General features: G+C 40.2%; 1 protein-coding gene across 6 annotated transcripts in view; it reads right to left on the bottom strand.

The window, feature by feature from the left end:
* Positions 1 to 26,434, bottom strand: part of LOC132870646 (NACHT, LRR and PYD domains-containing protein 12-like) — a 426,251-nt gene that overhangs the window by 114,857 nt on the left and 284,960 nt on the right. For all 6 annotated transcript variants that reach the window (XR_009651160.1, XR_009651159.1, XR_009651161.1 and 3 more), the window contains exon 14: positions 14,930 to 15,103. Coding sequence is in view for 2 of the 6 variants with exons in the window: in XM_060904396.1 (XP_060760379.1) it covers positions 14,930 to 15,103 (174 nt within the window). In the remaining 4 variants the exon portion in view is untranslated. The remainder of the gene's footprint in view (positions 1 to 14,929; positions 15,104 to 26,434) is intronic.

Below are 26,434 nucleotides of genomic sequence, written 5' to 3'. Positions count from 1 at the left end.
GTTATTGTGACTCTCAGAGAGATGATCTTACCCCAGTGTATCCAGTTTACAGTGAGGATTCTCCAGTACAGCACAGAGACGCTTCACTCCTGAGTCTCCCAGATTATTATTAGACAGATTCAGTTCTCTCAGGTGTGAGGGGTTTGATCTCAGAGCTGAACTCAGAGCAGCACAGCCTTCATCTGAGACACCACAATCCCACAACCTGCAGAGACACAATGACACACACTTCATCAACAGATTTTCATCTTGGTGTAATTCTTACTTTAAGATGAGGAGTGTAAAATTCAGTGCTTTAAGTGGGCCGGTACGCACCGGTACAGAGTACCGGCACTTATCAATTTTAGCCCCTAGCGTACCGGGACTTTTTACGGCGTACCGGCACTTCTCATGAGCTCATCGTACTCTGTCTTGAAAGTTCTATTTCTCTCCTTGCGATTTGTGATCATACTCTTCCTGTATGCTCACGCATATCAATATTTCTCCTCCAATCGTGTCCTCTGCCCTCCGGCACCGTGTTTGACCATAGGGCTGCCATAGACCGTATACAGTCTGTGTGTTCGACAGCGGAGGAGGACAGAGGAGACGAGAGGAGGAGGGATATTGAAGTGTCGCTAGGTCTCGCGAATGTTGAGTGCTGCTGAACATTAGCGCGAGTCTGAGTTACTGGGCGGTCATTGCGGTAGTCTCTGGTTCTGCGGTTGGTCTGAGGTAATTTAGTTTAATTTAGCGAATTAACCTACCATCAGGACTTGAGCTTAATTATGTAAGTATATGGATATCTTGTTCATCTATAATGACATGTTTTTGGTCCACCCAAATGTGTGAATTTGCCCAGCTAAGCTACACACCACAATCAGGCCTAAAATATTTCAGTCTCTGTCTACTGTTGTGTTATGATAGACACAATCTCAGGAGTATGTCATGTAGTCTGATTGATTTACTTCAACTGCATAGCTTACTTCTCCAATGTTCTCCATGACATGGACTGTCTACATCTTTCATCTCTGTATTTCTCTCATGTGTGTCCACAGTTCCCTTGTGCATCAGCCTGAGGTTCCCCCCCCCCCCATGACCTCCCTTGGACCAATATCCAAATGAACAAGATAAACATAAATTATCTGGAAATGTGAAAGCTCAATAAAAAACAAACATATTTTGTAAAAATATTTGTAAAATGTAAAAATTATTTAAATATTACTTGGTCTCCTGTTACTGTCACCCACCGCGTAATTTACCTGGCAACAGTCGAATAATGTGAGTACAGGCACTTATTTTTTTCCACTTAAAGCACTGGTAAAATTAAATTTATTGTTCAGAATGTCATGAGGATTTAATATCACCTGTTTATTCTCATTAACAGTGTAATTAATAATGATAATACTGAGTGTTATATTGAGTTTCTCTCCTCTGTTGTGTGTGATATTAAACCATCAGCAGCTGAAGCTGAACAGAGAACAGCAGAGAGACCATGAACTTTAATCAGAGAGAGAGAGAGAGAGAGAGAGAGACTGAATCTCAGATGGTTCTCTACTAGACTTATAGTGCACTACACAGGGGCAATAAACTTGTTTCTCCAGAGTCGACAGAGTGCATTTATAGAACACTATAGATTTATATTATTGTAGAATCAGAGAAGTAAACAATGATTATTCCATATAAATCCTACAAACATTCAGCCACTCGTTCTTGAGGCAGCGTGCGAACCAGAATTTCAGAAAAAATGGACAGAAAACCTGAAAACATACCGGTTTCACCTCTCAGTGTCAGAGGAATAAAAATGTCAGTGTAATTTATGAATATGTTCGTTTGTCTCGTTACTTTTTAATTAAGGCCAAAAGTGTCTAACATATTTAACATATATTTAATATAATTAACATAGATTTAATTATTAAATAAACATATAAAAAACATTATGAATATATTTCAATACGGTCTGGAATCACGGATGGATATCGGAATGTCACATTGATTTCACTACATTTTCATTAAATTTAACTCCATAAGGCCAGTGATTATCTAATTTAGTGTCATAAATGAGACAAATTTCTGCCCCTCGAACATTGTGCATGAGAGAGAGAGAGAGAGAGAGAGAGAGAGAGAGAGAGAGAGAGTGCATGAGAGAGGTTTTGATCTGTGTGAACCTAAAGCCCGGAGCGCACGGGCGACTTCTCTGCAACAAGTCAGCGACTGACAATTTTTTGTCGCAGAATATCAAGCATGTTTGATACCTGCGATCTGTCGCAAGCAACAACAAAAAAATCCGCATCAAAAAAGAGAAATGATGACTTTGTGACTAATATATTTGTTCTGCATGTTTTACTTTGACTGAAAATTTTAATTCATAACACTGTATACAACTATTAACTGCTGCTTTAGTGAGTTACTGTGACTCTCAGAGAGATGATCTTACCTCAGTGTCTCCAGTTTACAGTGAGGATTCTCCAGTACAGCACAGAGACGCTTCACTCCTGAGTCTCCCAGATTATTATTAGTCAGATTCAGGTGTCTCAGGTGTGAGGGGTTTGATCTCAGAGCTGAACTCAGAGCAGCACAGCCTTCATCTGAGACACCACAACCCCACAACCTGCAGAGACACAATGACACACACTTCATCAACAGATTTTCATCTTGGTTTAATTCTTACTTTAAAGATGAGGAGTGTAAAATTAATTTTATTATTCAGAATGTCATGAGGATTTAATATCACCTGTTTATTCTCATTAACAGTGTAATTAATAATGATAATACTGAGTGTTATATTGAGTTTCTCTCCTCTGCTGTGTGTGATATTAAACCATCAGCAGCTGAAGCTGAACAGAGAACAGCAGAGAGACCATGAACTTTAATCAGAGAGAGAGAGAGAGAGAGAGAGAGAGAGAGAGAGACTGAATCTCAGATGGTTCTCTACTAGACTTATAGTGCACTACACAGGGGCAATAAACTTGTTTCTCCAGAGTCTAGAGTGCATTTATAGAACACTATAGATTTATATTATTGTAGAATCAGAGAAGTAAACAATGATTATTCCATATAAATCCTACAAACATTCAGCCACTCGTTCTTGAGACAGCATGCGAACAAGAGTTTCAGAAAAAATGGACAGAAAACATACCAGTTTCACCTCTCAGTGTCGGAGGAATAAAAATATCAGTGTAATTTATGAATATGTTCGTTTGTCTAATTACTTTTTAATTAATTAATTAATAAATAATTACTTAATTAGTAATTAAGGCCAAGAGTGTCGAACATATTTAACATGTATTAATATAATTAACAGATTTAATTATTAAATAAACATATGAAAAACATTATGAATATATTTCAATACGGTCTGGAATCACGGATGGATATCGGAATGTCACATTGATTTCACTACATTTTCATCAAATTTAACTCCATAAGGCCAGTGATTATCTAATTTAGTGTCATGAGAATTTTCTGCCCCTTGAACATTGTGCATGAGAGAGAGAGAGAGAGAGAGAGAGAGAGAGACAGAGTGTGCATGAGAGAGAGAGAGGGAGAGAGAGAGAGAGAGAGAGAGAGAGGTTTTGATCTGTGTGAACCAAAAGCCCGGCGCACACAGGCGACTTCTCTTCACAAGCGTATTGCGATTTTTGGACACAAGTTTCCCCTCTCATGTGCGCGTTATCTGCGACCAGTGGGTGATTTGGGGAGGGGGATGCAAGTCACATGGAAATCACGTGACTACTTTGCAGGTGGGGATTGGCTTATCCTTTGGAGGTGATTGCTTTGTTACTGCAAAGACGCACACGCGGCGATATCTCTGCAACAAGTCAGCGACTGGCGATTTTTTGTCACACAATATCAAGCATGTTTGATACCTGCGATCTGTCGCAAGCAACAAAAAAAATCATCACCATCACAAATATCCGCATACGAAGCAATTTTTTGCTTTAGTTAAAAAAGGGAAATGATCACTTCATGACATATATTTGTTCTGCATGTTTTACTTTAACAGAAAAGTTTAATTCATAACACTGTATACAGTGGCAGATTTAGCAAATTTTGGGCCCCAGGCGAAGGTATGTATGGGGCCCCCCTCATCCGATCCGAAACAAAAAAAAAAAAAAAAATGCACCGACTGCATGGTGGATAGGCAGGTAAAGCTAATCTATAGGGAAGTAAAGGTTGGAGAGGAGAAAAAAAAACATTCCCCTTTAAACCCTGCATACACTTCTTTACTCCAAAATGAAGATGGAAAGCAGAGAACACACAAAGTGTAGCACTGCACAAACTAATAGTCATGATGGAACCCAACAGAGAATAAGATTTCAGATAACATCTGTCTTTGCCAAAATGCCAGGAAAACCAGCTCTGTTTATTTTTTTTTTAAAGATCAGAACATTTCAAACATTCTATAAATAAAGCTATGTACATAGTTGTGTGTGTGTGTGTGTGTGTGTGTGTGTGTGTGTGTGTGTGTGTGTGTGTGTGTGTGTGTGTGTGTGAGAGAGTTAGTGTTTGTGTGTGTATGTGTGAGCAGGGCCGTCGACGGGGGGGGGACAACCGGGTATTTTGTCCCGGGCCCAGGCATGAGGGGGGCCCAGAACTGGTCCCTCATGAAGATGCCATTAATCATTCTGTTTCATTTCAAAATGTGTTGATTTGGGGGAGAAAAATGTGCTATATTTGCATTCAATGAATGATTTCTGGTTCTTTTGCCTTTATTGTCTTCGAAAATAGATTCAAGAACCCACCTACCACCCCTAATGCAGAAATGGTTTGGTCTTTGATTAAGGCGCCAAATAACATGGCACTATTCCATCATAACGCTTCGACAATAAGCGTGCGAGCCCGTTTGCCAACATGCACAAGTCAGGAGCAAAGAAAAGAAAAGAGAAAAAGAGATGAAGAAGCCAAGAGCCTCAGGGGCTCACTGCATAGATATTTTAGAAAAGATTCAGATGATGCAGCAGGTGGTGAAGGCAGTGGGGCAGCTGAGCCAGGTAAGACACAGATAACTTTTTTCCAGCCCCGTAATGTAACCCCAGCACGCGCCATTCTTAATTATAAAGTAGGGGATAGCAGGGTACACTGAGTGAACACTGAAATGCACAGGGCATTGAATTATTTCATAAACATATCAGTTTAATAACACTGTGTTGCATATATCTCAATGAAGCAAAGAATAGCACATTGGCCCGCAATCATATCCAAATGTTTTAGGCACGCTTGCTGAGCTGCGCTGAGCTGGACTCCGGTTAGCTGAAAGCCCGTGGAACGCTGCCTCTTGTTAATTAAACCTTATTTTGTTGGAAATCATCCCGTGTAGATACGACGGCATGTGAAATTGCCAGCTAGATAGAGTTTAATGTAACGAATGGGCTATAAATGGGGTGTTTTGAGGTTAGTCTGTTGCAAAACATTAAACTTTCGCTTAGACTGGATACTCTTCAAACAATTCCCTTGCTCAAGTGAAAAATGATAGGCCTGTATGAAAAGCGCAATTAATGAAAGTAGCCTAATAAGCCCTAAATGAATAAAACAACCTCTGTTTTATTGTTGTTGCTTACACGTTAAGATTTTGAAATCTTCTCGGTCCAGTTCTATATCCAGGGAACGTTGTAATCCTTTTGGCTTATCCGTAATAAACGTGTCAGCCCCCAGGTCAGATAGGCTAATGTTACATGGTTGGGAGAGTGTCAATTTTTTTTGTAACATTCTAAATTGAGTATGGAAAGGATGTTTATGAAAAACAAGACAAAAAAAAAATACACTGAAAAACTCACTGTACACATCACTAGTGGTGATGCTTCTATGTTCAGATTTTGGGAAAGCCATAACTCCGTTCTCATTGAGGCCCAGTTCCATCCCGTAAACAATCATTTTGGTTTATCAACTACCTGCGCTCAAACATGTCACAGGAGAGGCTCAATGGGCTGGCTATGCTCTCTATAGAGCGCGAACTTGCAAAGAAGCTGGACTTCAATGACCTTATTGACGACTTTGCCACAGCAAAAGTCCGGCGCATTGCATTTCGCACCGGAATAGTTGCAGACTAAGGAAATGTTCAAACTGTAAATATGTTGAAATAAAATGGTTGACTGTTATAATGGGCTTGGAATACCTGTTATTTAAGGGTTGGAGTGAATGGAGACTGTGAAAAGAGGGGTTGGGTGTGGGTGGTTGCTGTGTGGCGATGTGCGTGCGCGCAAATGTGTGTGTGTGTGGGGGGGGGGGGGGGGGGCACTCAGATTATTTGGGGGGGGGGGCACTCAGATTATTTTGTCCCGGACCCAGCCAAAGCTGTCAACGGCCCTGTGTGTGTGTGTGTGTGTGTGTGTGTGTGTGTGTGTGTGTGTGTGTGTGTGTGTGTGAGAGTGAGTTAGTGTTTGTGAGTGTATGTGTGAGTGTGTGAGTTAGTGTGTGTGTGTGTGTGTGTGTGTGTGTGAGTGAGTGAGGGGAGGTAAGAAGTGTGGACTGAGGAGAGATGAGGTGGTATTTGGCTCTAAGCAACTCCATATCCATGTGAATGCATGTGTCAGTGAGTGAGTGAGAGAGAATGAGACAGTGTGAGAGAGAGAGAGAGAGAGAGAGAGAGAGAGAGAGAGAGAGAGAGTTCTGTGTGTGTGAGACAGAGAGAGGGTGAGTGAATGAATGAGAGAGTCATTTTCTTCGTGGTGGTCAACAGAAACGGGACACGCGCTCACCACCTCCGCTATGTTTTTTTCAGAATGATTAGTCTGCTGCTCGTCTGCTCTGTTGGAGCTCGATGCCGCTCGCTCCCCTCCTGAATCAACAGCAGCTCCTCCTGCTCCGCTACAATATCCGAGTCAACCGACGGTGTTGACACATTAAAGAAAGTTGTAAGCTTGGGAAGTGCATCATTCTTTGATTTCGCCTCATCCTGCTTCCTCCTTTTCGTAGCACCACTTGGAAAGTGGCGCTTCATTTCGCTGATCACAAGTTCAAAACAATTCACCACAGTCGCTATTAGAAGTTCTCTGAATTCACTCACTCAGGTTCAGTTCACGTTCATCGCGCAATGTTCTCGGACTCGCGCGATCATTGCATGGAATAGTCCATTTCAACACAAACGGGGGGTGGGTGGGGGGGGTACAAATACTTCATTCCTTTATATTTTAGTTTTTTGTCTTTGTTTCCGATTTAAACATACAAAATTACAATTTACAAACACAATGGCTTAGGAATGGATCGCTGTCCAAAGGCCCCCAAATCCCCAGCTGATTCGGGAAGGGGCAGCTGGTCTGGGGCCCCTGCCGAATGGGAAAGTTGGAGGGGCCCAAGGCAATTGCCTACTTCGCCTCTATTGTAAGACTGCCTCTGACTGTATACAACTATTAACTGCTGCTTTAGTGAGTTATTGTGACTCTCAGAGAGATGATCTTACCACAGTGTCTCCAGTTTACAGTGAGGATTCTCCAGTACAGCACAGAGACGCTTCACTCCTGAGTCTCCCACATTATTATTAGTCAGATCCAGGTTTCTCAGGTGTGAGGGGTTTGATCTCAGAGCTGAACTCAGAGCAGCACAGCCTTCATCTGAGACACCACAATCACACAACCTGCAGAGACACAATGACACACACTTCATCAACAGATTTTCATCTTGGTTTAATTCTTACTTTAAAGATGAGGAGTGTAAAATTAATTTTATTATTCAGAATGTCATGAGGATTTAATATCACCTGTTTATTCTCATTAACAGTGTAATTAATAATGATAATACTGAGTGTTATATTTAGTTTCTCTCCTCTGTTGTGTGTGATATTAAATCATCAGCAGCTGAAGCTGAACAGAGAACAGCAGAGAGACCATGAACTTTAATCAGAGAGAGAGAGAGAGAGAGAGAGAGAGAGAGAGAGAGAGAGAGACTGAATCTCAGATGGTTCTCTACTAGACTTATAGTGCACTACACAGGGGCAATAAACTTGTTTCTCCAGAGTCGACAGAGTGCATTTATAGAACACTATAGATTTATATTATTGTAGAATCAGAGAAGTAAACAATGATTATTCCATATAAATCCTACAAACATTCAGCCACTCGTTCTTGAGACAGCGTGCGAACAAGAGTTTCAGAAAAAATGGACAGAAAACCCGAAAACATACCGGTTTCACCTCTCAGTGTCGGAGGAATAAAAATGTCAGTGTAATTTATGAATATGTTCGTTTGTCTTGTTACTTTTTAATTAAGGCCAAAAGTGTCTAACATATTTAACATATATTTAATATAATTAACAGATTTAATTATTAAATAAACATATAAAAAACATTATGAATATATTTCAATACGGTCTGGAATCACGGATGGATATCGGAATGTCACATTGATTTCACTACATTTTCATCAAATTTAACTCCATAAGGCCAGTGATTATCTAATTTAGTGTCATAAATGAGACAAATTTCTGCCCCTCGAACATTGTGCATGAGAGAGAGAGAGAGAGAGAGAGAGAGAGAGAGAGGTTTTGATCTGTGTGAACCTAAAGCCCGGCGCACACGGGCGACTTCTCTGCAACAAGTCAGCGACTGGCAATTTTTTGTCACAGAATATCAAGCATGTTTGATACCTGCGATCTGTCGCAAGCAACAAAAAAAATATCCGCATCAAAAAAGAGAAATGATGACTTTGTGACAAATATATTTGCTCTGCATGTTTTACTTTGACTGAAAAGTTTAATTCATAACACTGTATACAACTATTAACTGCTGCTTTAGTGAGTTATTGTGACTCTCAGAGAGATGATCTTACCACAGTATCTCCAGTTTACAGTGAGGATTCTCCAGTACAGCACAGAGACGCTTCACTCCTGAGTCTTCTAGTTTATTCCCAGTCAGATCCAGTGTCTTCACAGTCAGATGCAGTTCTCTCAGACTGGAGGTTTCTGAGTTGAGTGCTGAGACCAGAGCTTCAGCGCTGCTCCATTCAATTGTATCACAACTGATCCTGAAGGAAATAAAATAATACATAATAAACTCTTCGCCCGTAGTCAGCTGGGATAGGCTCCAGCTTGCCTGTGACCCTGTAGAAGGATAAAGCGGCTAGAGATAATGAGATGAATAAACATATGAAAAACATTATGAATATATTTCAATACGGTCTGGAATCACGGATGGATATCGGAATGTCACATTGATTTCGCTACATTTTCATCAAATTTAACTCCATAATGCCAGTGATTATCTAATTTAGTGTCATAAATGAGAAATTTCTGCCCCTCGAACATTGTGCATGAGAGAGAGAGAGAGAGAGAGAGAGAGTGTGTGCACGAGAGAGGTTTTGATCTGTGTGAACCTAAAGCCCGGCGCACACGGGCGACTTCTCGTCACAAGCGTATTGCGATTTTTGGACACAAGTTTCCCCTCTCATGTGCGCGTTATCTGCGTCCAATGGGCGATTTGGGGAGGGGGATGCAAGTCACATGGAAATCACGTGACTACTTTGCATGTGGGGATTGGCTTAGCCTTTGGAGGTGATCGCTTTGTTACTGCAAACACACGCACACGTGGCGATATCTCTGCAACAAGTCAGCGACTGGCGATTTTTTGTCGCAGAATATCAAGCATGTTTGATACCTGCGATATGTCGCAAGCAACAAAAAAAAAAATCATCACCGTCACAAATATCCGCATATGAAGCAATTTTTTGCTTGAGTCAAAAAAAAGAAATGATGACTTCATGAATAATATATTTGTTCTGCATGTTTTACTTTGACAGAAAAGTTTAATTCATAACACTGTATACAACTATTAACTGCTGCTTTAGTGAGTTATTGTGACTCTCAGAGAGATGATCTTACCTCAGTGTCTCCACTTTACAGTGAGGATTCTCCAGTACAGCACAGAGACGCTTCACTCCTGAGTCTCCCAGATTATTCTGAGACAGATCCAGGTGTCTCAGGTATGAGGGGTTTGATCTCAGAGCTGAACTCAGAGCAGCACAGCCTTCATCTGAGACACCACAACCACACAACCTGCAGAGACACAATGACACACACTTCATCAACAGATTTTCATCTTGGTGTAATTCTTACTTTAAGATGAGGAGTGTAAAATTCAGTGCTTTAAGTGGGCCGGTACGCACCGGTACAGAGTACCGGCACTTATCAATTTTAGCCCCTAGCGTACCGGGACTTTTTACGGCGTACCGGCACTTCTCATGAGCTCATCGTACTCTGTCTTGAAAGTTCTATTTCTCTCCTTGCAATTTGTGATCATACTCTTCCTGTATGCTCACGCATATCAATATTTCTCCTCCAATTGTGTCCTCTGCCCTCCGGCACCGTGTTTGACCATAGGGCTGCCATAGACCGTATACAGTCTGTGTGTTCGACAGCGGAGGAGGACAGAGGAGACGAGAGGAGGAGGGATATTGAAGTGTCGCTAGGTCTCGCGAATGTTGAGTGCTGCTGAACATTAGCGCGAGTCTGAGTTACTGGGCGGTCATTGCGGTAGTCTCTGGTTCTGCGGTTGGTCTGAGGTAATTTAGTTTAATTTAGCGAATTAACCTACCATCAGGACTTGAGCTTAATTATGTAAGTATATGGATATCTTGTTCATCTATAATGTCATGTTTTTGGTCCACCCAAATGTGTGAATTTGCCCAGCTAAGCTACACACCACAATCAGGCCTAAAATATTTCAGTCTCTGTCTACTGTTGTGTTATGATAGACACAATCTCAGGAGTATGTCATGTAGTCTGATTGATTTACTTCAACTGCATAGCTTACTTCTCCAATGTTCTCCATGACATGGACTGTCTACATCTTTCATCTCTGTATTTCTCTCATGTGTGTCCACAGTTCCCTTGTGCATCAGCCTGAGGTTCCCCCCCCCCCCATGACCTCCCTTGGACCAATATCCAAATGAACAAGATAAACATAAATTATCTGGAAATGTGAAAGCTCAATAAAAAACAAACTTATTTTGTAAAAATATTTGTAAAATGTAAAAATTATTTACATATTACTTGGTCTCCTGTTACTGTCACCCACCACGTAATTTACCTGGCAACGGTCGAATAATGTGAGTACCGGCACTTATTTTTTTCCACTTAAAGCACTGGTAAAATTAATTGTATTTTTCAGAATGTCATGAGGATTTAATATCACCTGTTTATTCTCATTAACAGTGTAATTAATAATGATAATACTGAGTGTTATATTGAGTTTCTCTCCTCTGTTGTGTGTGATATTAAACCATCAGCAGCTGAAGCTGAACAGAGAACAGCAGAGAGACCATGAACTTTAATCAGAGAGAGAGAGAGAGAGAGAGAGAGAGAGAGAGACTGAATCTCAGATGGTTCTCTACTAGACTTATAGTGCACTACACAGGGGCAATAAACTTGTTTCTCCAGAGTCTAGAGTGCATTTATAGAACACTATAGATTTATATTATTGTAGAATCAGAGAAGTAAACAATGATTATTCCATATAAATCCTACAAACATTCAGCCACTCGTTCTTGAGACAGCGTGCGAACAAGAGTTTCAGAAAAAATGGACAGAAAACCTGAAAACATACCGGTGTCACCTCTCAGTATCAGAGGAATAAAAATGTCAGTGTAATTTATGAATATGTTCGTTTGTCTCGTTACTTTTTAATTAAGGCCAAGAGTCTCTAACATATTTAACATATATTTAATATAATAAACGTAGATTTAATTATTAAATAAACATATAAAAAACAGGCGGCACGGTGGTGTAGTGGTTAGCGCTGTCGCCTCACAGCAAGAAGGTCCTGGGTTCGAGCCCCGTGGCCGGCGAGGGCCTTTCTGTGCGGAGTTTGCATGTTCTCCCCGTGTCCGCGTGGGTTTCCTCCGGGTGCTCCGGTTTCCCCCACAGTCCAAAGACATGCAGGTTAGGTTAACTGGTGACTCTAAATTGACCGTAGGTGTGAATGTGAGTGTGAATGGTTGTCTGTGTCTATGTGTCAGCCCTGTGATGACCTGGCGACTTGTCCAGGGTGTACCCCGCCTTTCGCCCGTAGTCAGCTGGGATAGGCTCCAGCTTGCCTGCGACCCTGTAGAAGGATAAAGCGGCTAGAGATAATGAGATGAGATGAGATATAAAAAACATTATGAATATATTTCAATACGGTCTGGAATCACGGATGGATATCGGAATGTCACATTGATTTCACTACATTTTCATCAAATTTAACTCCATAAGGCCAGTGATTATCTAATTTAGTGTCATAAATGAGACAAATTTCTGCCCCTCGAACATTGTGCATGAGAGAGAGAGAGAGAGAGAGAGAGAGAGAGAGAGAGTGCATGAGAGAGGTTTTGATCTGTGTGAACCTAAAGCCCGGCGCACACGGGCGACTTCTCTGCAACAAATCAACGACTGGCAATTTTTTGTCGTAGAATATCAAGCATGTTTGATACCTGCGATCTGTCGCAAGCAACAAAAAAAATATCCGCATCAAAAAAGAGAAATGATGACTTTGTGACTAATATATTTGTTCTGCATGTTTTACTTTGACTGAAAAGTTTAATTCATAACACTGTATACAACTATTAACTGCTGCTTTAGTGAGTTATTGTGACTCTCAGAGAGATGATCTTACCTCAGTGTCTCCAGTTTACAGTGAGGATTCTCCAGTACAGCACAGAGACGCTTCACTCCTGAGTCTCCCAGATTATTATTAGACAGATCCAGGTCTCTCAGGTGTGAGGGGTTTGATCTCAGAGCTGAACTCAGAGCAGCACAGCCTTCATCTGAGACACCACAACCCCACAACCTGCAGAGACACAATGACACACACTTCATCAACAGATTTTCATCTTGGTGTAATTCTTACTTTAAGATGAGGAGTGTAAAATTCAGTGCTTTAAGTGGGCCGGTACGCACCGGTACAGAGTACCGGCACTTATCAATTTTAGCCCCTAGCGTACCGGGACTTTTTACGGCATACCGGCACTTCTCATGAGCTCATCGTACTCTGTCTTGAAAGTTCTATTTCTCTCCTTGCGATTTGTGATCATACTCTTCCTGTATGCTCACGCATATCAATATTTCTCCTCCAATTGTGTCCTCTGCCCTCCGGCACCGTGTTTGACCATAGGGCTGCCATAGACCGTATACAGTCTGTGTGTTTGACAGCGGAGGAGGACAGAGGAGACGAGAGGAGGAGGGATATTGAAGTGTCGCTAGGTCTCGCGAATGTTGAGTGCTGCTGAACATTAGCGCGAGTCTGAGTTACTGGGCGGTCATTGCGGTAGTCTCTGGTTCTGCGGTTGGTCTGAGGTAATTTAGTTTAATTTAGCGAATTAACCTACCATCAGGACTTGAGCTTAATTATGTAAGTATATGGATATCTTGTTCATCTATAATGTCATGTTTTTGGTCCACCCAAATGTGTGAATTTGCCCAGCTAAGCTACACACCACAATCAGGCCTAAAATATTTCAGTCTCTGTCTACTGTTGTGTTATGATAGACACAATCTCAGGAGTATGTCATGTAGTCTGATTGATTTACTTCAACTGCATAGCTTACTTCTCCAATGTTCTCCATGACATGGACTGTCTACATCTTTCATCTCTGTATTTCTCTCATGTGTGTCCACAGTTCCCTTGTGCATCAGCCTGAGGTTCCCCCCCCCCCATGACCTCCCTTGGACCAATATCCAAATGAACAAGATAAACATAAATTATCTAGAAATGTGAAAGCTCAATAAAAAACAAACTTATTTTGTAAAAATATTTGTAAAATGTAAAAATTATTTAAATATTACTTGGTCTCCTGTTACTGTCACCCACCACGTAATTTACCTGGCAACGGTCGAATAATGTGAGTACCGGCACTTATTTTTTCCCACTTAAAGCACTGGTAAAATTAATTGTATTTTTCAGAATGTCATGAGGATTTAATATCACCTGTTTATTCTCATTAACAGTGTAATTAATAATGATAATACTGAGTGTTATATTTAGTTTCTCTCCTCTGTTGTGTGTGATATTAAACCACCAGCAGCTGAAGCTGAACAGAGAACAGCAGAGAGACCATGAACTTTAATCAGCGAGAGGGAGAGAGAGAGAGAGAGAGAGAGAGACTGAATCTCAGATGGTTCTCTACTAGACTTATAGTGCACTACACAGGGGCAATAAACTTGTTTCTCCAGAGTCTAGAGTGCATTTATAGAACACTATAGATTTATATTATTGTAGAATCAGAGAAGTAAACAATGATTATTCCATATAAATCCTACAAACATTCAGCCACTCGTTCTTGAGGCAGCGTGCGAACAAGAGTTTCAGAAAAAATGGACAGAAAACCTGAAAACATACCGGTTTCACCTCTCAGTGTCAGAGGAATAAAAATGTCAGTGTAATTTATGAATATGTTCGTTTGTCTCGTTACTTTTTAATTAAGGCCAAGAGTCTCTAACATATTTAACATATATTTAATATAATTAACGTAGATTTAATTATTAAATAAACATATAAAAAACATTATGAATATATTTCAATACGGTCTGGAATCACGGATGGATATCGGAATGTCACATTGATTTCACTACATTTTCATCAAATTTAACTCCATAAGGCCAGTGATTATCTAATTTAGTGTCATAAATGAGACAAATTTCTGCCCCTCGAACATTGTGCATGAGAGAGAGAGAGAGAGAGAGAGAGAGAGTGCATGAGAGAGGTTTTGATCTGTGTGAACCTAAAGCCCGGCGCACACGGGCAACTTCTCTGCAACAAATCAACGACTGGCAATTTTTAGTCGTAGAATATCAAGCATGTTTGATACCTGCGATCTGTCGCGAGCAACAAAAAAAATATCCGCATCAAAAAAGAGAAATGATGACTTTGTGACTAATATATTTGTTCTGCATGTTTTACTTTGACTGAAAAGTTTAATTCATAACACTGTATACAACTATTAACTGCTGCTTTAGTGAGTTATTGTGACTCTCAGAGAGATGATCTTACCCCAGTGTCTCCAGTTTACAGTGAGGATTCTCCAGTACAGCACAGAGACGCTTCACTCCTGAGTCTCCCAGATTATTATTATTCAGATTCAGGTGTCTCAGGTGTGAGGGGTTTGATCTCAGAGCTGAACTCAGAGCAGCACAGCCTTCATCTGAGACACCACAACCCCACAACCTGCAGAGACACAATGACACACACTTCATCAACAGATTTTCATCTTGGTGTAATTCTTACTTTAAAGATGAGGAGTGTAAAATTAATTGTATTATTCAGAATGTCATGAGGATTTAATATCACCTGTTTATTCTCATTAACAGTGTAATTAATAATGATAATACTGAGTGTTATATTGAGTTTCTCTCCTCTGTTGTGTGTGATATTAAACCATCAGCAGCTGAAGCTGAACAGAGAACATCAGAGAGACCATGAACTTTAATCAGAGAGAGAGAGAGAGAGAGAGAGAGACTGAATCTCAGATGGTTCTCTACTAGACTTATAGTGCACTACACAGGGGCAATAAACTTGTTTCTCCAGAGTCGACAGAGTGCATTTATAGAACACTATAGATTTATATTATTGTAGAATCAGAGAAGTAAACAATGATTATTCCATATAAATCCTACAAACATTCAGCCACTCGTTCTTGAGACAGCGTGCGAACAAGAGTTTCAGAAAAAATGGACAGAAAACCCGAAAACATACCGGTTTCACCTCGCAGTGTCGGAGGCATAAAAATATCAGTGTAATTTATGAATATGTTCGTTTGTCTAATTACTTTTTAATTAAGGCCAAGAGTGTCAAACATATTTAACATGTATTAATATAATTAATATAATTAACAGATTTAATTATTAAATAAACATATGAAAAACATTATGAATATATTTCAATACGGTCTGGAATCACGGATGGATATCGGAATGTCACATTGATTTCGAGACATTTTCATCAAATTTCACTCTATAAGGCCAGTGATTATCTAATTTAGTGTCATAAATGAGAAATTTCTGCCCCTTGAACATTGTGCATGAGAGAGAGAGAGAGAGAGAGAGAGAGGTTTTGATCTGTGTGAACCGAAAGCCCGGCGCACACATGGGCGACTTCTCGTCACAAGCGTATTGCGATTTCTGGACACAAGTTTCCCCTCTCATGTGCGCGTTATCTGCGACCAGTGGGCGATTTGGGGAGGGGGATGCAAGTCACATGGAAATCATGTGACTACTTTGCAGGTGGGGATCGGCTTAGCTTTTGAGGTGATTGCTTTGTTACTGCAAAGACACACACGCGGCGATATCTCTGCAACAAGTCAGCGACTGGCAATTTTTTGTCGCAGAATATCAAGCATGTTTGATACCTGCGATCTGTCGCAAGCAACAAAAAAAAAATCATCACCGTCACAAATATCCGCATATGAAGCAATTTTTTGCTTGAGTCAAAAAAGAGAAATGATGACTTCATGACTAATATATTTGTTCTGCATGTTTTACTTTGACTGAAAAGTTTAATTCATAACACTGTATACAACTATTAACTGCTGCTTTAGTGAGTTATTGTGACTCTCAGAGAGATGATCTTACCTCAGTGTCTCCAGTTTACAGTGAGGATTCTCCAGTACAGCACAGAGACGCTTCACTCCTGAGTCTCCCAGATTATTCTGAGACAGATCCAGGTGTCTCAGGTATGAGGGGTTTGATCTCAGAGCTGAACTCAGAGCAGCACAGCCTTCATCTGAGACACCACAATCCCACAACCTGCAGAGACACAATGACACACACTTCATCAACAGATTTTCATCTTGGTGTAATTCTTACTTTAAGATGAGGAGTGTAAAATTCAGTGCTTTAAGTGGGCCGGTACGCACCGGTACAGAGTACCGGCACTTATCAATTTTAGCCCCTAGCGTACCGGGACTTTTTACGGCGTACCGGCACTTCTCATGAGCTCATCGTACTCTGTCTTGAAAGTTCTATTTCTCTCCTTGCGATTTGTGATCATACTCTTCCTGTATGCTCACGCATATCAATATTTCTCCTCCAATTGTGTCCTCTGCCCTCCGGCACCGTGTTTGACCATAGGGCTGCCATAGACCGTATACAGTCTGTGTGTTTGACAGCGGAGGAGGACAGAGGAGACGAGAGGAGGAGGGATATTGAAGTGTCGCTAGGTCTCGCGAATGTTGAGTGCTGCTGAACATTAGCGCGAGTCTGAGTTACTGGGCGGTCATTGCGGTAGTCTCTGGTTCTGCGGTTGGTCTGAGGTAATTTAGTTTAATTTAGCGAATTAACCTACCATCAGGACTTGAGCTTAATTATGTAAGTATATGGATATCTTGTTCATCTATAATGACATGTTTTTGGTCCACCCAAATGTGTGAATTTGCCCAGCTAAGCTACACACCACAATCAGGCCTAAAATATTTCAGTCTCTGTCTACTGTTGTGTTATGATAGACACAATCTCAGGAGTATGTCATGTAGTCTGATTGATTTACTTCAACTGCATAGCTTACTTCTCCAATGTTCTCCATGACATGGACTGTCTACATCTTTCATCTCTGTATTTCTCTCATGTGTGTCCACAGTTCCCTTGTGCATCAGCCTGAGGTTCCCCCCCCCATGACCTCCCTTGGACCAATATCCAAATGAACAAGATAAACATAAATTATCTGGAAATGTGAAAGCTCAATAAAAAACAAACATATTTTGTAAAAATATTTGTAAAATGTAAAAATTATTTAAATATTACTTGGTCTCCTGTTACTGTCACCCACCGCGTAATTTACCTGGCAACGGTCGAATAATGTGAGTACAGGCACTTATTTTTTCCCACTTAAAGCACTGGTAAAATTAAATTTATTGTTCAGAATGTCATGAGGATTTAATATCACCTGTTTATTCTCATTAACAGTGTAATTAATAATGATAATACTGAGTGTTATATTGAGTTTCTCTCCTCTGGTGTGTGTGATATTAAACCATCAGCAGCTGAAGCTGAACAGAGAACAGCAGAGAGACCATGAACTTTAATCAGAGAGAGAGAGAGAGAGAGACTGAATCTCCGATGGTTCTCTACTAGACTTATAGTGCACTACACAGGGGCAATAAACTTGTTTCTCCAGAGTGCATTTATAGAACACTATAGATTTATATTATTGTAGAATCAGAGAAGTAAACAATGATTATTCCATATAAATCCTACAAACATTCAGCCACTCGTTCTTGAGACAGCGTGCGAACAAGAATTTCAGAAAAAATGGACAGAAAACCTGAAAACATACCGGTTTCACCTCTCAGTGTCAGAGGAATAAAAATGTCAGTGTAATTTATGAATATGTTCATTTGTCTCGTAACTTTTTAATTAATTAATTGTATTAATTAATTAATACAAAATAACAATTTAAAGAAACAAACAAAATATAAAAACATCCAAAATAATTTTCTTTAACCAAAAACCCTTCAGTGCATAGTAAAATACATGTTTCTCCAACACCAGTAAAACACCCCCGTTAAAATAGTCCATTCCACCAAACACCCGCGAACCCCTCCATAACAAGCCAATGGTACAGTCCTTCGGTTTCCCGCAACAAACAGGAAGTGTGTGGAGTTTGCGTGATGAGTTACTAAAAACTATTTTGTGTTATAAAAATGCTAGAACTAAGGCCATTATTAAAAAATGTTCTGTTTCTGGTCCACCGGCTGGGTGAATGCCGTTTGTGCGGGTGAAATTTTTTTTTTAACGCCGGTTTTTCAACATTTTTTTTCGGGTTCGTAAATCTAAAATCGAACTTGACATTTACGCATTCCCAGGGCTTTCCACTAAGGCTCATACTAGCCAGCCATGACAAATAAGTAGCCAGCCAGGGGGGAGAGAGAGTAAACAGAAAACTAGAGACGACAATTCCCAGGCTGTGGGAAATGGTGAGAGTGATGCAGGGCATGTATCGCAGGCTATGAGGCTCCGATGCTCTGAGCCTGTGTGTGTTTGAGAGAGAGCAGCCCCGCCCCTCTCTGCTCCCTGAGTGGAGCTCGTCGCCTTGGTAACGGTGCTCAGGTGCAGGGCAGAGACACAATATGACAAGCAAAGAGCGCTTTTTCTCAGAGTTCCCTCTCCTCAAACAACAGGGATTTACACGGAAACGAAAGGAGCTATTCACAAAATCCTTGCACACTGAGTACTACAAGACTCCCATGAACACATTGATGTAATTTTTTTTCCCTAGTCTAAAAAATGTGGACAATAGAGCGAGTTAAAAACAAGTGACATTTCTGATTTTGCAGTAAAAGCGCTGCCAGGTTTATAATGGGAGTCTATGGGGCAGCGCGGCTGTCCTCTCCTTACTTTCAGGCTTCTCATTCAAAAACTAAGTCCTATCGCTCAGGTAGACACATTACGTGAATCAGGACAAGTGTGGCTACTACTTTTGAGAAAATTATGTGTGTAGAGTGAAATTTGTGGCTGAAAACACAGTTTAAATGAGAAAGTTTGAGCTACTTTTTCAAGCTCTCTACACTCCAACTTAACAAGCTCCACTGAAGTGTAACGCCATGGACACCCATTATAAAGCCTGAATTTCTCCAGATTTGATCATGGTGATTGATCTGTGACTGATCAAAAAGTATAGAACCTAGCAAAAAAGTTGAAAGCCAGATCCACACAGGAGAAGTTTGTCTACGTTTTAAAGTTTGAATCATGTCTCTAGGTGAAAGCATGCCAGAGCAGCAGATGTTTGAAAACATTGAAATTGTGTGATTTTTTCACGACTACGTCGCGAAAAAAATCATAGAATGGTGAACAAAGTAATAGCATAGCGAGTCTGATCGAGCTGCACATTTTGATGTATTGTTTGTCTGTGTGCGATGTACGGTTATTGGGTTATTCGAAATCAAAATTTGTACGGAAGATGAAAAACGGAAGAACAAGAGTTTGCTGTGCTTTGCACTCCCTATATGGTAGTCAATAGTTTGCAATGCATAGCACTGCATCACTAATAATAAACTCCTGTGCACGCAGTTCCCAGGATTAAATGTATTTTCCACAGACCATTTATTTATTCACTTTACTCAAATACAAAGTAAAATAGCATTAAATCATCTTTCTTTTCTTGTGTATTGCATCATGAGGCGTTCCTGGCTTGTAAATCTCTTATTTTCGGTGCATGACACATTCACGCAACTGAGCATGCTATGAATTAACAACGACAACGGTCTGCAGTGGGGCTACACAATTAAACACTCAGCGAACATTTCTCCATTTGTGTATGAAAATACACTCCAACGACTCAGTTTGGTTTCATTTACAACCAACGGTGTCTTTTGATCCCAGCACGTAATTGAATGAGAGAAGACTGGTTTACCGGAGACAAAATAAGCGTTATCTCTGCTTCTGTTCCCTCCGATGTCGCCTCCGACGGCCCCGACACACTACTGCCTCCGTCAAGTGCGCGCGCACACGCACCGCATGTCGGGGCCGTGGATGAGTTACTCTCCCTTGATCAACGAAGTCGGCGGGGAATTTGTGGTTATTATCGGTACAAACAGCGCGAATCACAACTTAAATGAGTGTGGTTCAGTTTGACGTTATTGTCAGTCAATTAGATAAACATTTAATTTTATTAAAATCGAAAATTAATATTTAGAGCCTGTGGGCTACAAAAATAATAGTCATTAAAGTAGCCGGCTGGACTTAATTGTGTAGTCGGCTGTATGGCCGGCAGCCTGCGCTTGTGGAAAGCCCTGCATTCCGCGCAGAATATAGAATTGAATCAGCTCTGCGCATGCGTTGTGTGGCACAAAAAAATGGCAGCCACCATGAAGGAAGGAGATCCGGAGTTTTCAAACATTTGCTTAAGTGTGAAATTGCAAAATGGTATTCTAGCGAACAACAAAATAGTAAAGATTCAGAAAAACAAATCATTCAGTGATCATTTTAATAGTGTAATTTCATCCGAACTAGGCCTAACGGTTGATTTAGAACTACAAAAAGTCCGTGTGTTGGACATTTTAAGTACCTTTGTAAAAGTTTTGCAAATGTTGCAGTCAGCATTTAAAATGCTAACTTAAAGTTTTTGTACAAGTTTCAGTTGATTAAACTGTCATTTTATTAAATGTGTCTGCTTTTGTAATAAAAAAGTACTGAAAGAAAAAGCAAGCACAGCATTGCGATTTCTTATCCATCCATTAAAAAAAAAAAATCCCTCCCTCCCTACTGAAAATTTTTTTGCTCACCCGGTGGACAGGAAACGGATTTTTTTTTTAAGGATGGCCTAAATAAACTTGACGTTAGAAATAACCACTTTGTACATGTGTTTCCTAGACCAGAGACAATGCTTAACAGATGGGAGATGAAAATGCTTAGAAATGTGTGATGCGTTTTACATATGAGTGGAGCCAAACAAGTGTTACTAGAATGCCGGTAGGCCTTTCCCTGCACTCGGAACAAATGCTGCTCTCGTTAGAAACTATGGCAAACGGTGGAGTATGAAATGCTTGAAAACCAGTAACATCCATACAGAAAACAGTAATGGAAATGAAGTGCAACTCACAGCAACAGATGTTTGAACGTTGCCGGCAGATTGCTGCCTATGCGCTGTGCGCTTGCGTGAGGTGTGTGTGTGTGTGTGTGTGTGTGTGTGTGTGTGTGTGTGTGTGTGTGTGTGTGTGTGTGTGTGTGTGAGAAGGTGTGTGTTGCCGGAACGTTGCCAGAAATCGTCGTGAGTTGTCATTAGCATAAATATTGAAGAAAGCAATGACGATTTCCGTTATCACAGCTGCAACTAATTTTGCGATGAGCGTTGCCGAAAGATGCTGGCGGGCGGTCGGTCGGTCCTGCCTGCTTGTGCCAACGCAAGCCTCGTGCCGACCCCTACACCCCCCCCCCCCCCAAAAAAAAATTCTCAACGGATTTACACGTTTCACAAAAATGACATTTTCAGTGGCAAAAACTCGGAATTCTGCGGATCTGCAGAAAATTCTCATCCCTGATCAAGATGTCACCAGGCTAGCCTACCATAATTACCATAGCAGACAGTCCAACCCTCACGGCAACTCAGAAAGAGGGTAAACAAACACTGCTTCACGCAGCTCGTGTGCTCTGAACATTTTGAAGAAAATTGTTTCACTCAAACAACTCGGATGCACCGGGCATTAGGAATACTGTACAAGCCAGCGCTGAATCCAGATGCGGTTCCCACAATCTTTGGCCAAAAAGCGGACAAGACAAACAAGACAACATGGTCAGTAGTCTGCAAAAGAGAAGTTCAAAGGGTAAGAAAACACTTTTTATGGCTTCCTAACTTTTTTATTAAGCGCGATATGTTATTTTGAATTCCTTTGGACATAATATAATAAATATAATAGAGCCATTCCACCGAATCGGTGCCATTTCCATCCCTAGAAAATTATATGTATAAATGCACATAAAAATGTACTTTAAAAGACATTTCCTTATTACGCAGAATGCCCTGCACATTGATCTGATTTCAAATTTAAGATATTTAATTGTAAGGATTAATAAAAACGACCTAAAACACTGAAAAATAGCATGTGTTACCTGTCCCCACACTCTAACTTTATACTTAACGATGAAATATTACGATTAAAATCCTTCAGAAACAGTATTTCTTTTGCACTGTTGTGTGACTCCATATCCTATCCATGGTTTAAATATATTTTTTTCATAAGAAATCTACAATATCTTAGTTAAAATACACATTTTAGTCGTGTCCCTGGGTTTTCACTCAGTCCTGTTACCCAAACATATTACCCCATCTGATAAATTTGGAACATTCCATAAATCACATGCTCAACAGGAAGTTACATCAGTTGTGTCTTCTGAAGGCCATGGGAAGACCAAAAGTTAGTTCTCTCATTTACTTTTCTGTATATTTGATGATTTTTTAACTTTGACTGATAAGGTCAATGTCAACATACTGTCCTGTTACTTAAATTATTTCTTACATGATATTTGTTTATTTTAAAAATACAGATTTTTGGTAAACCACTAGACTGTGCTAAGTGTGGTCATGCTATTAGCGATGACGCCATGTGGCTTAATTCCATGTATTATCTAATCCTAGGCTAAAAACTCAGTCCTGTTTTGGTAACAGGACTGAAAAAAATGCAGCCATCTTTGACTTCCAAACCTTGTAAAAAAAAAAAAAATAACGTAGCCTGAGGTTGACCAATACACATTTTGAATAGTTAAATGTGTGTGTTATTATAATCAGTGCTGAAAAGATATAACAAATTAAGTTTAATTTGGGAGTGGTACAACAAGCAAATGGCACCCATTTGGTGGAATGTCCCAATAATTGCTGATGCAGCTAAGCGGCTTGATGTTTGTTGGGTGTCTTGCTTTGATTCAGTGTTGTCAGAAAAGCCTCGGTAATGACTAACTAAAACAACTCTATAAATATTGTTCACTTGTGTGTAACTAATTGATATGGTAATGCTTGTTTATCATGATCATCATCGCTATTCGTGTCATTGTCCAAAATACTCGAGGAAATCAGTGAAGAAGTCTCACTGGCACTATGGTCCATTTTGTCGAATACGGCTATAATTTCCATAATCTAGTTGTACTCTGTGATAATTACATTTAGCATATTTTTTTTTTGTTTATACAATTTTGTCAATTTATTATTGTCTCTTATATTTTATTGTTTCCTGCTGTCATCAAGAGGACCACATTGGAAATAAGTGTATTTTATACTTTATGTTGTCCTTGGTGCTATTTATACTGTATCTTTTACATGTATGAATTTTAGCAAATAAATATTTCTGCTGGGGCGGCACGGTGGTGTAGTGGTTAGCCGCTGTCGCCTCACAGCAAGAAGGTCCGGGTTCGAGCCCCGTGGCTGGCGAGGGCCTTTCTGTGCGGAGTCAGCATGTTCTCCCCGTGTCCACGTGGGTTTCCTCCGGGTGCTCCGGTTTTCCCCACAGTCCAAAGACATGCAGGTTAGGTTAACTGGTGACTCTAAATTGACTGTAGGTGTGAATGTGAGTGTGAATGGTTGTCTGTGTCTATGTGTCAGCCCTGCGATGACCTGGCAACTTGTCCAGGGTGTACCCCGCCTTTCGCCCGTAGTCAGCTGGGATAGGCTCCAGCTTGCCTGCGACCCTGTAGAACAGGATAAAGCGGCTAGAGATAATGAGATGAGATGAAATATTTCTGCCTTTTTTTGTACAAGTGCATCCTGCTGTAATGTTCACATGAATCCTGTATAGTAAAGCAGTTTGTTTACCCTCTTTCTGCATTGCCACGGGGGTTTGGACTGCCTACTATGGTACGATAATTACAGTAGGCGAGCCTGGGGACGTCTTGATGAAGTTTTTCATGAATGAGTCTAGAGCATGTGAAGCATGCTAACGAGTAGTAGAATGAATAGTTTCAGCCTCGTTTTGCAGGTAAAGAGTTCAGGTTTGTCTGTAAGTCAGGGTTGCAGCTCATTAATACACTTTCAGATGGATAGTGAAAAAAAAGAAAAAAAATTGACATTGTCACCTTAGTAGCACTTTCACTTTGCCCCTTCAGCACTGAAGTATACACTCAGCCTTGCACCCAAATGACATCATGCATCGCCCTTCCAACAGGCAACATGGCAGCCTCCTGGTGGCATTATAGCAGCGATACAAAAACACTCACAACTTTCATGGTCAAACATGCCTGAAACTTTTCTTACAGGCTCTCAATATTACAAGCTACCAACCCATGCATGTATTTACTTTACATTTTCTATTCCTTTAAACCTGACATTTTGGGTCTGGTGTTCTCTTTGCTACTGATGTGTGTGGTGCCATCACGCCAAAATCTAAAGAGATCTCTAAGGACCTCAGAAAAAAGGTTTTGGATGCCTATGAATCTGACATGGGATTTATAAAAAGATCTCTAAATTATTAGAAGGAAATCATTCCACTGTCAGGAAAATCATCTCCAAGTGGTATAGATTTCATACAGCTGCCAATTTGTCCAGGACCTGGCTGTCCGAGCAAATTCAGCCCAAGAGTAGGCCGTTTGATGCTAAAAGAGTCTCCAAGAACCCCAACATTTCATCACTGGATCTGCAGGTAACTTTTGCAGCTGTTGGTGTGAAAGTGCTTACATCTACAATCAGAAAGAGATTGGGCAAAATCTGACCTGCATGGGAGGCATAGGCTTAGCTAGCGAGCCGTGCAGCCGTGTTTTACACGGCCAATTCTCAAAATACACAGCCATAAATCCCCAAACACCTTAAATTTTATACTAACCCTGTGCTAATCAAAATTTTGTTGTTTTGTTAAGTAATTTTGTGCATTTTTGTTGACAGTCAGCAATTTCCCAGGGAGTGCCCGGCACGCGTGCTTTCCATATATGGAAGTTAAATCGAGAAAATCAAATTTACCGCCAAAAATGTAGTGTTCTTATTGGTCAGACGTCGAAACGAGTCTTGAATGGAAGCAAAATACTACGAGTTTTGAGAGCTTCGCCGGCGAAACTCGGCAGGTTTAGAATGAGTAGGTCATATATTTATTTAAATACATGACCTACTCATATTTGTGAGTTTTTTATCATGCAAGCCTGATAAACATATTGACAGAAACTTTACACTTTCCTATGTGCCCACTGACAAATAATATTATTATTTTTAAATGGCCTAAATTAGATGGAACATAAAACTTGCCCCCTTCCTCAGTCACACTGGACTCGGCACGCTGAGAGCCCACTTCCACATTCATAAAAGACTGCTCCCATGGTAACGGCAAGATAATCACTTTCAGTCTTTCGGTTTCGATTGGTTTCTCTTTCGCCAAGATTTACATTATCTTAAATAGTACTTTCATAAACTACCATTATTATTGAATTTTTTGTATTGTTTACAGTATTTACATTTCAAGTAACTACAGGAAAATTTCCTTTCATTTGTAACTTAATTCCATTTATTTTTAACTCCTGTTTATTGCACTTTTTAACAGAATCAAAATGATTCCTAACATTTTGTGATGTAACATTTGCATTATGTATATTTCGTATCAGAACTTGTTAAAGGTATCTATTATTTTCAGTTGTATACATTTCATAATATTCATCTTCAGAGTCGGCTGAATCTCATTTGTTTTCTTTGTTGTTTATAGTAAAGATGTATTCTGTATAATACGACTTGACTGCAGCAATTTATATTTTGTTTTTTGTCTTAAGTGCACTAGAAATTATAATTTAAGGTTTCTGCTTTCATTGCAGGAATTTGTAGAAGATTTTATTGATAATTACAGTGATTTGTAAAATTCTGGTTAATGAATAAGAGACTAAATTTAAACTTTGTTCTAACATTTTATTAAGTTAGTAAATAAAATTTGTGTTAAATGCCAAATAAAATATAATTCTCACACACACACACACACCCCTACACTGTTGTGACCAAGTTACACTCCCTACTTTCAGAAAAACACTCCCAACCTTCCCAGTCCTGGCTAAGCCCCTGATGGGAGGCATGGCATGAAAAAGCCTTTGCTGTCCAAAAGGAATGTTAAAG

The sequence above is a fragment of the Neoarius graeffei genome, chromosome 22 (genome assembly GCF_027579695.1).
Source record: "Neoarius graeffei isolate fNeoGra1 chromosome 22, fNeoGra1.pri, whole genome shotgun sequence".
NCBI lineage: Eukaryota > Metazoa > Chordata > Actinopteri > Siluriformes > Ariidae > Neoarius > Neoarius graeffei.
This window is presented reverse-complemented; position numbering and strand designations above follow the sequence as displayed.